General features: G+C 41.1%; 1 protein-coding gene across 1 annotated transcript in view; it reads left to right on the top strand.

Moving 5' to 3' along the window:
• The window catches only part of CNTNAP3 (contactin associated protein family member 3), a 198,331-nt gene extending 189,829 nt beyond the window's left edge, over positions 1-8,502 (top strand). The window contains exons 22-24 of the mRNA XM_070049821.1: positions 201-431; positions 597-674; positions 5,080-8,502. Coding sequence (XP_069905922.1) covers positions 201-431; positions 597-674; positions 5,080-5,201 — 431 coding nt within the window. The 3' untranslated portion in view covers positions 5,202-8,502. The remainder of the gene's footprint in view (positions 1-200; positions 432-596; positions 675-5,079) is intronic.
• The last annotated feature ends 5,250 nt before the right edge of the window (positions 8,503-13,752 follow it).

Here is a 13,752-nt window from a genome sequence, read left to right as displayed (position 1 = left end):
GAAGCCATCAGCCAAAACCCTGCCTCATCTGAGCAGTTGACAGGGCTGCCCACAGGTAGTGGCTCTGGCGCTTTCCCCAGAACCTAAGGGGTTCTGAGGAAGGCTGAAGCTGGCCGCCGCCGAACAAATGGCGGGCGTCCCCATGTCGCCGACCTGGGCCCCTGCGCCCTGACGCCGGGTGCCGCTTCTATCTCCCGCAGAGACCCCCGGCGCCGACGCGGACACCAGGCGGGCGGCGGCGCGCGGCTTCACCGGCTGCCTCTCGGCCGTGCGCTTCGGCCGCGCCGCGCCCCTCAAGGCAGCGCTGCGACCCGGCGGCCGCGCCCCGGTCTCCGTGCGCGGCCCAGTAGCCGCGGCGTCCGGCTGTGCGGCGCCGGCGGGACCTGGCTCCTCGGCGCGGGAACTGACTCCCCGGCTGGCCGGGGACGCAGGTGCGTGCCCGCTCCGCCGGCGTCCCACCCTGGCCGTGGCCCGTGTTTCAAAGCGGAGTCCTCGGTCCCTTCCGGTCCTTGCCCGCTCCAACGGGTTCACTGCTGCCCTTCCATCTCTCTGTGTGAATTTCCCCGTTCTATTCCCCTTTGTGCCCCTCTCTGCAGGCCGTCCTGGACCCGCTGGCAAGGGGGCGCCCTTAGTTACTGCAGACGGGAGGGACCCTGCGGTCTTCGTCGTCGGAGGTAAGGCAGCTGTGAATGACCTGCCTTCCGCGTTACCCCTCTTGACAATGTTGAATTAATCAGCATAATGGGTTATGGTTTATGGGTCAGGGTTTATGGTTCAGGATAGGGAGGGAAGTCATTTGGTCTGATTATGCCACCGCAGCTGCAGGCAGGACTGGAAAATCAGTTAAGTCTATAGCAGGTGCATTTTTAAGTTGATCATTTTGTATGGCCTGCGAATGTTATAAATACCCAGATGGCCCTTGACACGGAAAAGTTTCCCCACTGCCTTCAATGCTTCCCTTGACAATGTTCGCCTTATTAAAAAAGATTTAAATGCACATAATAATACTTAACGTGTTAATTTTTAATAGTATGGTTCAGTGACATAGAGTAAGTTCACTAGTCACTGTGTGTTTCATTTTTAATCTTGCTTTAGGAAAAATTCATCTAATAGGCTGAGATTGTTTATTGGTCTTTTGAGAGGAAGAAAATAAAATTAATTTAAATACATCTTGGCAAAGAAAACTTTCTTTCTGAAATATAATTTATTAAGAACTGCTGCAAAAGTAAGCATCTTTCCTCCTTAATTAATTCATTTTTGAAATGTTTTTGATTTCTTGTTTGGCAGACTTTCCATAGAACATACAAAATAAACTTTTTTACCCCAAAAATGATAGGAAACAATTCAGATATTATAAAAGCCCTCACTAAATTTCTCTTGAGGATATTAGCATGTACCTCACTATCTCAAACTTTTTTCTCTCAGAAATAAAAAAAAAGTAAATTAAAAATACATGACCCAATGGAAAAAAAAAACTATTTTTACAGTTTTCTGTGGGAATTGGAGAATAATGCACATCCTAAAGGGGTACTTTTGTCATTAATTTTACATCAAATCCAATCATAAATGATTCCTGATATTTTAGGAGATTTTTCTTTGCAATGCAAAAGCAATTGTGAAATGCTTAACATTTTCAGGGTAGGTTCCCGTTGCCCACAAATGTCTACACAGTGTCAGAGTTAGAGCCAGGCCTTTGGTGAGCGAGGATAATGGGCAGATTGATCATAGAACAGCAGAGCACGTCTTGCTTTTGGAATTTTATTGCTTTTGGTCAGCTATAACTGGCGAGATATCTGGGGTCAATGTAGAGACATGTTGCTGTTGAACTGTGAGTCTTAGCAGGATTCTGTTCCCCTAAGAAGTGTTGACTTGGCTCCTGAAGGAAGCAATGGGAAGGAGGAGGGGCTGGGTGGCTTCCCCTGGCTGGTATTTCACAAAGGGGGTTTGCATTTTCTAATAGTCACCAGCTGGAGATACAAATTAATGCCTTAGTGAATTATCTTACACTTGTAATTTGGGTACCTATAACCTATTTTTACACCGACTCATCTAGTTTAACATAGACTTGATGTTCATCTACACTAATAGGATTGCTTGAATCAGCAGCTTTCTCGAGTACGACTTCATGCATTCATTAAATGGCTTCCTGGCTATGAATTAAAGACTCAAACAATTTATGAGATAGAGACCCAGACCTTTAACTCCTTTAACCTGATTTGGAGCTAGGATTGAGAACCACGGGCATGGCTAATAGTATCAATATTTTATAACATTTACAAGTAATCTGCATTACATGTAAATTTAATAAATATCCCTGCAATAGTCTTGATAATGGGAACTGATTATGTGTATGCTACGCTACTGTACTTCAAAAACATATTGTCATAAAAGTATTCTTAAATCTGCATTTAAAATGTATAACAACAGTTATTCTATGATGGTACAAAACACTGCATACTTTTTAAATAATTTAAAGCTTCCTGCCTGATTGTCGCTCCCCCTCTTCGTGGAGGAACGACACAGGACCCTGCGCTGTTCTTTTGTCTGCTCGGCCCTCCCCGGGTTTGCTGCTGGTTCTTCCCGGGTTGGCTACTATCCCTTCCACCTCCGTGGAAGGGCAGTTCCCCCTGGCCACATTCCCCACTTCCGCAGGGGAGCGGCACACCGCCGGCCGGCTCTCTGGGGGCTGCACAGGTGTTCCCCTTAGATGTTCCTCTTAGATGTTCCTGGTGCATGCCGTCTCTCTCCTCCTTTATAGTCCTCTTCCACCAATCCCAACTCTGCTACCCACACGCCGAGTACGCTGCTCTCCTCCAATCAGCAGCAGGTCCCACAGTTTATTGGTTGAACTGGAGGCAGCTGTGTAGAAGCTGTTTCCCTTCTCAGCGCCATATTGTGGGAAAGCAGATGCATAGAATAAGTCTTAATTCCAGTAACTTAGTCTAGTCCGAGTTGCTCACAGTTGCTCCCCACAGATCCCCCTTTCTTTTTATTTTTTGGCGTTGATACGCGCCTGTCTTCGGTGTCCCGCGGCACACCCTCTGCTCTACTTGCTAGAGTTGCCACAGGTTCTTACAAGTCCTATCAATCAGGCAAACCGAATCCGGGTCCTCTCTTCGCCATGTTGTGAGGAGGTTTTTAGGCGTTGATACGTGCCTGTGTTCGGTGCCCTGCAGCGCATGCTCTGCTCAGCCTGCAGGGGCTTACAAGCCCTAACAATCAGGCAAGCCTTCTCATTGCCGTATTGTGGGGGAGACCTTACTGATGTTAATTCGTGCCTGTCTTCGGTGACCTGCGGCGCATAAGCTGCTAGCCGCCTGCAGGTGCTCATCGCCTCACTTAATCAGGCAGACCGAATCCAAGCTCTCACATTGCAGTGTTGTAGGGAGGCCTTTCTATTTCTCTATTTCTCTATCTCCGGGCATTCCTATTTCTCCCATTTTACTTCTATCTACCAGCATTCCTATTTCTGTCATTTTACTTCTAAACTTCTGTTTATCTTATCCCTGCGGCTTCCCGGCGCCCGCCCCGAGGCTGCTTCTCGGCGGCTTCCTGGCTCTGAGCCGCTTCAGCCCGCACCTCTCTCATCTGCGCGGCCTCGTACTAGCCCCGGGTTCCCTATCTACTTGTGCCCCGCACGCTCTCTCTGCGCGCGGCAGCCTCCGCGAGTCACACAGCGTAGCTTACGTCTCCGCCACTAGCATTCAATCCAAGTTCCCCGGACTAACCTGGCGAATTCCAACCTGGCGGCCCACGTCTCTGCCTCTGGTTCCAGATCTTTGCCTCTTGCTCCCCGGGCTGACTTGAAGAATTCCAAGATGGCTTCCGTCTCCGCCTCGGCCTGCCCTCGCAGCTTCATCCTCCCTAACATTTTTCTCTACCCGGTATATTTCACTAAGTTTTCTTCCAACAATATTCCTCCCTCATTTCTCCCAGCTTCTCCCCACAGTCCGTATCCGAGTCTGTTTGTTCTAGCTTTCACTTTCGCTTTCGACCTTAGAGATTTCTCCCAGCTTCCCCCCGTAGTCCGTATCTGAGTCTATGCCTAGGCTTTCAATAGCTTCTTCCGGCACCTTTTTCGTCCGGCTTTTCCCTAGGCTGTTTGCTAGTCTCTCTCTCCGATATTTTTCCACTTCTTCCTGTTTCTTCCCTCCTAAGTTTCCTATCCGTCCTAGGTTTCCTATCCGAGTCACGGCCCCATTATGTCGCTCCCCCTCTTCGTGGAGGAACGACACTAAGCCCTGCCTAGGTTTCCTATCCGAGTCACGGCACCATTATGTCGCTCCCCCTCTTCGTGGAGGAACGACACAGGACCCTGCGCTGTTCTTTTGTCTGCTCGGCCCTCCCCGGGTTTGCTGCTGGTTCTTCCCGGGTTGGCTACTATCCCTTCCACCTCCGTGGAAGGGCAGTTCCCCCTGGCCACATTCCCCACTTTCGCAGGGGAGCGGCACACCGCCGGCCGGCTCTCTGGGGGCTGCACAGGTGTTCCCCTTAGATGTTCCTCTTAGATGTTCCTGGTGCATGCCGTCTCTCTCCTCCTTTATAGTCCTCTTCCACCAATCCCAACTCTGCTACCCACACGCCGAGTACGCTGCTCTCCTCCAATCAGGAGCAGGTCCCACAGTTTATTGGTTGAACTGGAGGCAGCTGTGTAGAAGCTGTTTCCCTTCTCAGCGCCATATTGTGGGAAAGCAGATGCATAGAATAAGTCTTAATTCCAGTAACTTAGTCTAGTCCGAGTTGCTCACAGTTGCTCCCCACACCTGATAACTGAATGATGGACATGATCTTAGAGATGTATTTTTCTTTGTGCTTTTAAATATGAAGCCATTCCCTGAGTCCATCATGACATGCCTTTAGGGAACAAGCCTAATACAGCCATATCCAAATGCTGTAGTAACTCAGAAGTATAGCAAATGTTATAAGGCACCTGGCCTTAAAAATTCCTGCTTGGATGTTTCCAGTCTATCTAGTAGATGATTTGGTTTATTGTAACCTAACTTTATTAAGCAATGACAACAAGCCTATGGTTGAAGCGAAACTCCATTTACATTGTTTTTCCTTTTTCTTCTTGCATAGGTGTGATTGCCGTTGTGATATTTACCTTGCTCTGCATCACTGCCATGGCTTTACACATTTATCAACAAAGGAACTTGCACAAAGAAAATGAGTCTGAAATCTCAAAAAATGAAGAGTGCTAGGATTGCTTTGAAAAATGAGCTGATGTGCAAACACAGTGGAAAACGGTGTGTCTTCTTAGGAGCAGCTGGGACCTAATCTGTCCCTAGGATAGACTGTCCTGCTTTTGCCACAATGGTACCCACATGTGGTGCAGTGCTGTGAAGCTGTGGATGATATGCAGCTTCAGAGTGAATTAGGGGTAGGGGTGGTCATCAGTCTGTTTGAATGCAGTCTTCTAAATCTGAGGTTGAATTTGTGTAATAACTATCAGGTTTATATAAGAAAATGGCTGTGGTCCTACTTTCTTAAAAATTATGCCAGAACTTTTTGTTCAGATATAAAAGATTAAGTTAACTCTACTGTTTTTCGATATTTGGAAACTTATCTGAGACTCTCTTATTGGTGCTCTGGTGACATTGGTAAAATAGGAAATACTTCTTCCATCACCCTCACTGGTATTGCTGTAGTCCTAAAATCCAGAGCCAAGTGACCTGCCAAAAATCAACAGCCTATTTGCTTTCCCTGTCGGATAATCATACAATGCTGTAGCAGCCTGGGAATATTATTATTACTTTTGGTGTGATGCTTTTTCTAATTGCCTGTTTTAAAATGTTTTGATAAATATTGATGTTGAAATTAATATTGAAGGTTAACTCTGAAATTTTAGTATTGAATTTTATCATGAAACAAAATTGATAGGTAACAAGATGCATAGAGGATGTCATTGACAGTTTGCCTGTTTTTCTTTGTAATTTGTAATTATGGTTTTTGTAAATTGTGATTATGTTTTTAACTAAATTTGTAATTAGATGTAAACATTGCTTCTTACACTGGAAGTATTATCCTTTATTTGTGTCAATAATGCCTGCATAAAACATAATCTGAACTTATTTCCCCAAAACATTGAAAGACTATTCAGATACTATTACATATCTCTCTTCTTTCTAACGGTTGTTACTAATTTGCCTTGGATTTCCTGTGACAGTATTTTACAGAACATCTTCCAATTTATTAAGCTGAGGAGCTCCAATTCCTTTTCTGAATTTAAATGCTCTAGGCAGAAATAGCATTGTGTATTATCTTCTCAACTAATTGCTTTTGAATATAAACTGAAGGCTGCTGTCTCTTAGGAAAGACAACTTTTCCATAATCTATATCAAATCTGCCATTCTAAGGATCATGGGTCTAACTTCTCATAGATTACCCAAAATTGAATATATGCTATTAACTGCAACATGTCTCATTAGGGTTTATACACAGACACACACACACTCAGATAGTGGAGAATCAGAATTTATATGGACAGTTGCAGAATTAACACTGAGGCAATATTTATGTGATAATTGCATGGAACTGCCATTTGGATTCAAACTGATTATATATAAAGCAGTAATGCTACACTGATATCACAGACACCAACTGTTTGCCAAGGACTAATTAGGTCACATAGTTTGCTAGAAGTAAAAATATTGTGAATGTGTATATTTGAACTTTTGTCAGAGAGAAACCATTTATCCATTTTCTAAAATCTGAATTATGTACATTTTTGTTATCAGAGAGAATTGAATAACAACATTTTTCAGATACAAAGATGCTACTTGCATGTAGCACCCTTCTGTGATCAAAACAAGTTAGAAACTCAGATTCATCATTACTATTACATGATCGAATTTTCACTTTCTTGTGTTTTTTTTTAAAGACTGAGTATAGATAATCTTTGTCTTAAGTTTACTTTAATTTTATAACTGCAGGGTGCGGAAGGATTCAACAAAGATATAGTACATTTTATGAATGTCTACATGTATGTAGTTGCTACATACATGTAGCACCCTTATGTGATGTGATATAAAAGTATAGTGGTTTCCCCAAAACCTATTTTTCAATTTAAAAAAATGCATTATTCTTCATAATAAGTGACTTAAGTTTTTGATTATTAAAAGCGTCAAAATTATATTGTTAAAAATAGACTGGTTAATATAACAATGCTTGTCTTAGTAAAATGGTTAACATTGGTGAATGGGTATAAACTTGAAATTATGACCCAAATTCATCTTAGGAAATCACTGTAGCTGTCATTTCCTAAGAGTCATCATTTAAAGCATACTCTTAACCTATTTTGATAGTAGTTAATATACATGACCTATTCTGTCCCATATGTTTATTAATTAGCAGAGAATAAGAACATTTTACACTGACCAATAATTGTGAACCTTTTTTCGTGTATATTTTCAAAGCCTAATAAATGGAAAATTTATTCCAATGGATTTTTTCTTTAATAAAATATAGATCTAGAAGATAAATATCTTGTTTTCTTATGTTATTCTGAATCCATAATGTGTGACAAAAATGGATTCTTAAAATATTCTTGACATTGGAGAAGAATGAAATGAATGCATTTTAAATTGAAATATGATTAGTTATTTAACCTAGTGCTTCATTAGCCGACTTTGGACATTAGGAAAATGTTCATAAATGCTGTTTTTAGCCTTTAAGTGTGCAGAAAACCCTTTTTTATTTTAAAAAAATGTTATTCCAAGAATCATCGAGTTTTTCTATCGTTGAAGACATTAAATATCTTACAGCCCAGCCTTTCCCCTTTACATCTCTTCTAAAGGATGCAGCTCAAGCTAAGTTTGTTGCTGATGTGTCTGAAAACAGCTACTAGTCCATCCTAACTTGGTGTGCTTGAGTACATGTGTGGATGTTTAAGAAGGTTAAAAGTGCTCTTTCTAGGGCCACAACCAAGATTCATTAGGCATTCATCATATTGCTGAGAAATATGCTGAGGAACTATTTCCTGCAGTATTTGTTTTTACAAACCTTTGATAACCTAATCTATTGCCTATAAATTAATTATGACTTGAAACTATACTTTTGCTTCTTATTTCATCACTGTTTATGGGGATACCTCAAAAAGTTCATGGAAAGGTAGAATTAAGAGACAAGTTTATTAGGATCAGCACTGTGGTGTAGCAGGTAAAGCCACTGCCTGCAATGCCGGCATCCTATATGGGAGCCGCTTTGAGTCCTGGCTGCTCCACTTCTGATCCAGCTCCCTGCTAATGTGCCTGGAAAAGCAACAGAAGATGGCCCGACCCTTTGGGGCCCTTGCACCACATAGAAGACCCAGATGAGGCTTCTGGCTCCTGGCTTCAACCTAGTCCAGCCCTGCCATTGCGGCCATTCAGGGAGTGGACCACTGGATGGAAGATCTCTCTGTCTCTCTCTGCCTCTGCCTCTCCCTCTCTGTAACTCTAACTTTCAGATTAAATAAGTAAATATTTTTTTTAAAGAAGTGTAAGTTTGGGGCCTGCGCTGTGGCACAGCAGGTTAAAGCCCTGGCCTGAAGCGCCGGCATCCCATATGGGCACGGTTCTGGTCCCAGCTGCTCCTCTCCTGATCCAGCTCTCTGCTGTGGCCTGGGATAGCAATGAAAAATGGTCCAAGTCCTTGGGCCCCTGCACCTGCGTGGGAGACCCGGAAGAAGCTCCTGGCTCCTGGCTTCAGATCAGTGCAGCTCCCGCTGTTGCAGCCATCTGGGGAGTGAACTAGCGGATGGAAGACCTCTCTCTTCTGTCTCTACCTCTCTCTGTAATTCTGTCTTTCAAATAAATAAAATTTAAAAAAGCAGTATAAGTTTACTTTGATGCAAAAAGTTTTGTAAGCCATGCATAGTTTTTTGAAAATATGCATTTCTCACAAACTTAAAACATTCTGGATTCATGACTTTTTTTTTTTCAGCAAAATAAGCTTATTTTTTACTTTTTCCACAAACATTGTAAAGTGCCCTGGTATACGTGCTTCCTTTACGGGCCAAGAGGGAGTGCTAGAGAATAGATTCACTGTCTCATATAAAATTAGCCAAAAACAAGACAAAATTTATGAAACAATAGTTTTTAGAACTGGACGTTTGTCCTAGGAAGTGATCTTGAAAGCTTATGATTGTTTCAGGCTGTAACTTGAGAAAATTTCTAAACAACAATGTAAGAATGGAACTACTTAGGGGAAATCTAACAGATGTGAAAGTTGAGTCAATGATGCTGAAGGTTCAGGCACACCAAGATGACTGATAAGATAAGAGTACCAGAGAGGAAAGAGCTGCACATGGAGCCAACTCCAGTGCTCTGTAGATTACCCTGAGTATGTAGCATAGTCCTGCCAACACAAGTGTAAGGAAACTACCAAGGCAAAAGGAAGAACAACTCAAAATATTTAGAATAACACTTATAAACCTTTTTTTAAAAAAGTTACTGATCTCCACAAAAAGCCTCTTTAGACAGTTTCATTCCTAATCACCTCTCCATGAAATTATTGTTAAAGATTTATTTATTTATTTAAAGGGGAGAGAAGAAAGGGAGAAAACGAAAGAGAGAGAGATGATCCTCCCCCTGTTGGCTCACTCTCAAATGGCTGCAAGCATTGGTCTACGCAGAAGCCAGGGGCCCAGAGCTCCATCCAGTTCTTCCACGTGGGTGGCAGGTGCTCAAGCATGTGAGCTATCCTCCGTAGCTTTCCCAAGCACATTATCAGGAAGCTGGATAGGAAGTGGAGCAGCCGGGACATAAACAAGCACTCTGATGCTGGACGCTGGTATTGCAGGTAGCTTACTGTGCCACAATGCTGGATCTCCCTATGAAATTTTAATAGTACAGATAACACTGCATATATTTGTAGTACTATTAAAGTATCTATACCTTATGCACAAAGAGTAAATTTTCTTTCTTTCCCTAAGAACTAATTTTGGTCCCTTTGTGGTAATATTAACCTTACTAAGAATGCCTGGATTACAAGGAGCAGTGTATAATATTCAGACAGGATCAGGAATATGATTGGTTGCCATCAACTAACTGTCCTGGAAGTTTTCTTAATTATTAGTACAGCATGGGAGAAAATATTCATAGATATGTTGACTTAGTAGTGGTAAACGCTAAATTATACCTTCTAAGGCTGTACTTAACAAATCTTGGGACACTTGAGGAGAAAAGATCAGTTTCCAAATAACTAATTTCATCCTTGAACAAAGTTCAAGTGTACCTAGAAGAATATGAAAATATCCAACACCCAGCAAAATAAAAACATAATCTTGGGGCCAGCGCCATGGCTCACTTGGTTAATCTCTGCCTGCGGCGCCGGCATCCCATAAGGGGGCCTGGTTCTAGTTCTGGTTGCTTCTCTTCCAGTCCAGCTCTCTGCTGTGGCCCAGGAAGGCAGTGGAGGATGGCCCAAGTGTTTGGGCTCCTGCACCCGCATGGGAGACCAGGAAGAAGCACCTGGCTCCTGGCTTTGGATTGGCGCAGCACCATAGCAGCCATCTGGGGTGTGAACCAACGGAAGGAAGACCTTTCTCTCTGTCTCTCTCTCTCTTTCACTGTCTATAACTCTACCTGTCAAAAAAATTAAAAAAAAAAAAACATAATCTCCATTGTACAATCAAAAATTATCAGGCATGTAAAGTCAGAAAAATATGAACTATAATGAAAGAAAACAATTAAAAGTGACCCAGAACACAGATATTAGAATTAGTAGTCAAGAGTATTAAAACAATTATTGTCACTATGAACCATATGTTCAAAAAGTCAGGACGTGATATGAAAAAGTTTCAAATCAAACATCTAGAGATGAAACTTCAGTTTTTGAGATGGAAAGTACATTGGATAAAATTAATGGCAGATTAGACTTTTCAGAAGTAAAGATGAATAAATTTGAAGAATAGCAATAGAAACTATCCAAAATGAAACTGAGAAAACGGAAGCAAAATATTAAGGACAAACCCTGTATTAGTGAGCTGTGAGAAGTGAATGACAGAAACAAGTTTGAGAAAAACAATGAATATTTAATTCGTTTGATGAAAACTAAACTCAAGACAACAATTTGAAGCTCAAGTGATATTAAGAAAACCACACAATGACGTATCACAAGCAACGTGCTTAAAACCCACAGCAACAAAGAGAAAAATCTTAAAGCCAGCCACAGAAAAAGCCAAGTTTTGCAGAGAACAAAAAGGATGACAGCTGATTTCTTCTTGAAAATGATGCAAGTTATAATTGCAGTAGAGCAGCATCATTCATGTTTGAAGTGAGATATCTTTCAACTAAATAAAAAAAAAACTTTCTTAGATTCCTACACCCAGAAAGAAACTTCTTTCAAAAAAAAAGGTAAAGATTTTTCCCAGTCACATCAAAAGTTAAAATAAATTTTTACCAGCAGACTTACATTTACAACAGCTTAAAAATCTTTCAATACAAAAGAAAATGACACCAGATAAAAATATGGATCTGGACAAAGGAATGAAGATCTAGAAAGTTTAACTCCTTAATTTTATATAGATATATATATATCTATATATATATATACTTTTTATTTATTTAAATATATAAAAGGTAAATATTTTGCATTTTTATTTTGGTGTATTTTTTGTACAGTGAACAAAAAGGATGACAGATTTCTTCTTGAAAATTATATCATGCATTCCATAGATATAGTTCCAAGAAGGCAAGCACATTTCTCTCCTTCTCCTCTCCCTACCCAATTCCCTTCCTTCCCTCCCCTCTCTTCCTTTCATCAGTTTTAGCAAAGACATAATTTTAATCCACACTATATTCACAGGCTTAATTCAGCATTAACCATAATATTCAATAAGTAAAAAGTAGTAAACTACATTTCCCCAGGAATATAAACAAGAGATAAAAATGACAATCATATCACAAAATCTCCATTTCATTCCTTTACATTTTTTATACTCCATATTAAACAGATATCAAAGAAAACATATGGTGCTTGTAGTTTGTTTTTTTTGGGGGGGGGCTGGATTATTTCACTAAGCATGATGGTTTCCATTTGTATCCATTTGTTGCAAAAGACAAGATTTCATTCATTTTTATGACTGAGTAGTATATGTGTGTACGCGTGTGTATATGTATATGCATGTATATGTATATGTATATATAAATATGACATTTTCTTTATCCAGTCATCAATTGGTGGACATATAGGTTGATTCCATATCTTAGCTATTGTGAATTGAGCTGCGATAACCATGGGGTACAAAGAACTCTTTCATATGCTGATTTCATTTCCTTTGAGCACATTTCCAGCATTGAGATGGCTGGGTCATATGGTAGATTTATTTTCAGATTTCTGAAGAATCTCCATACTGTCTTCCATTTTGCTTGTACTAGTTTACATTCTCAACAACAGTGGATTAGTGTACCTTTTCTTCCACTTCCTCAGAAGCATTTATTGTTTGTTGGTTTTTGGATGATAGCCATTTTAACTAGGGTGGGGTGATACCACACTGTGGTTTTTATTTGGATTTCTCTGATGGCTAGTGATCCTGGATAAGGTAATTAAAAGATGTTAATTTTGTTAAAAAAAAGAAAAGAAAAAAAAACTTTTTGACAGGCAGAGTTAGACAGTGAGAGAGAGACAGAGAGAAAGGTCTTCCTTTTTCCGTTGGTTTACCCTCCAAGCGGCTGCCACATCCAGCGCGTTGCAGCCAGCGTGCTGTGCTGATTCGAAGCCAGCCAAAAAAAAAAAATGTTTGAAATCTATTCATAGTTTTTCCAGATATGCATTTTCCATAAACTTATTTTTTTAATTTTTGCCAGGCAGAGTTATACAGTGAGAGAGAGACAGAAAGTTATAGACAATGAGAGAAAGACAGAGAGAGAAAGGTCTTCCTTCCATTGGTTCACTCTCCTAATGGCTGCCACGGCCAGCACTGCGCCAATCTGAAGCCAGGAGCCGGGTACTTCCTCCTGGTCTCCCATGTGGGTGCAGGGACCCAAGCACTTGGGCCATCTTCCGCTGCCCTCTGGGCCACAGCAGAGAGCTGGACTGGAAGAGGAGCAACTGGGACTAGTACCCAGCGCTCTAACAGGGACCAGAATGCAGGGTGCCAGCGCCACAGGCGTAGGATTAGCCAAGTGAGCCACGATATAGGCCGAACTTTTTGAAGTCCCTTATATCATCTTAGATATTACATTTATATATTAGAAAAAATGGAAAAAAATACTGAGTATGAGAGGATTGTAATTATAACTTTCATTTATTCTTTTACATCCATCTGCATAATCTTTTGCAGTTATTAAAACATAAATTTCAAAAATTGTGATTTTTCACTATTTCACAGAAAATTTCTGCATGTTCCATATTGTAATCAAAGAAAAGAGCACATACTGTGATAGCATCTCTGTTCTGTACTACATAACCAAATGAAAGGTTTCCAAGTGCTTAACATCTTGCAACCCACTTTATGTCATTCACTTCATATCCTTTCTCTGACTTCTTCCTCCATGCGCATTTGACCTACCAATGACATTTTCATCCATTCTCCCAGAGAAACCATGGGAAACAATTAGAAACCAATATGCCTATGTAGAATCGGATTTGAACTCCAGATCACTTTCCAATTTTCAGGAAGCATACAATAGTTTATTGGGAGATAAAAGTGCAAAGATTTTATTTTCTTCTTCATTCTCAGTGCATAGCCTGAGATTAAAAAAATAAAAGATTAGCAAACAGGCCCAATTCTTTCCCAGCTCCTGTGCTGCATGATAGAGATAGGCCTGT

Source organism: Oryctolagus cuniculus, chromosome 10, assembly GCF_964237555.1.
Source record: "Oryctolagus cuniculus chromosome 10, mOryCun1.1, whole genome shotgun sequence".
Lineage (NCBI taxonomy): Eukaryota > Metazoa > Chordata > Mammalia > Lagomorpha > Leporidae > Oryctolagus > Oryctolagus cuniculus.
This window is presented reverse-complemented; position numbering and strand designations above follow the sequence as displayed.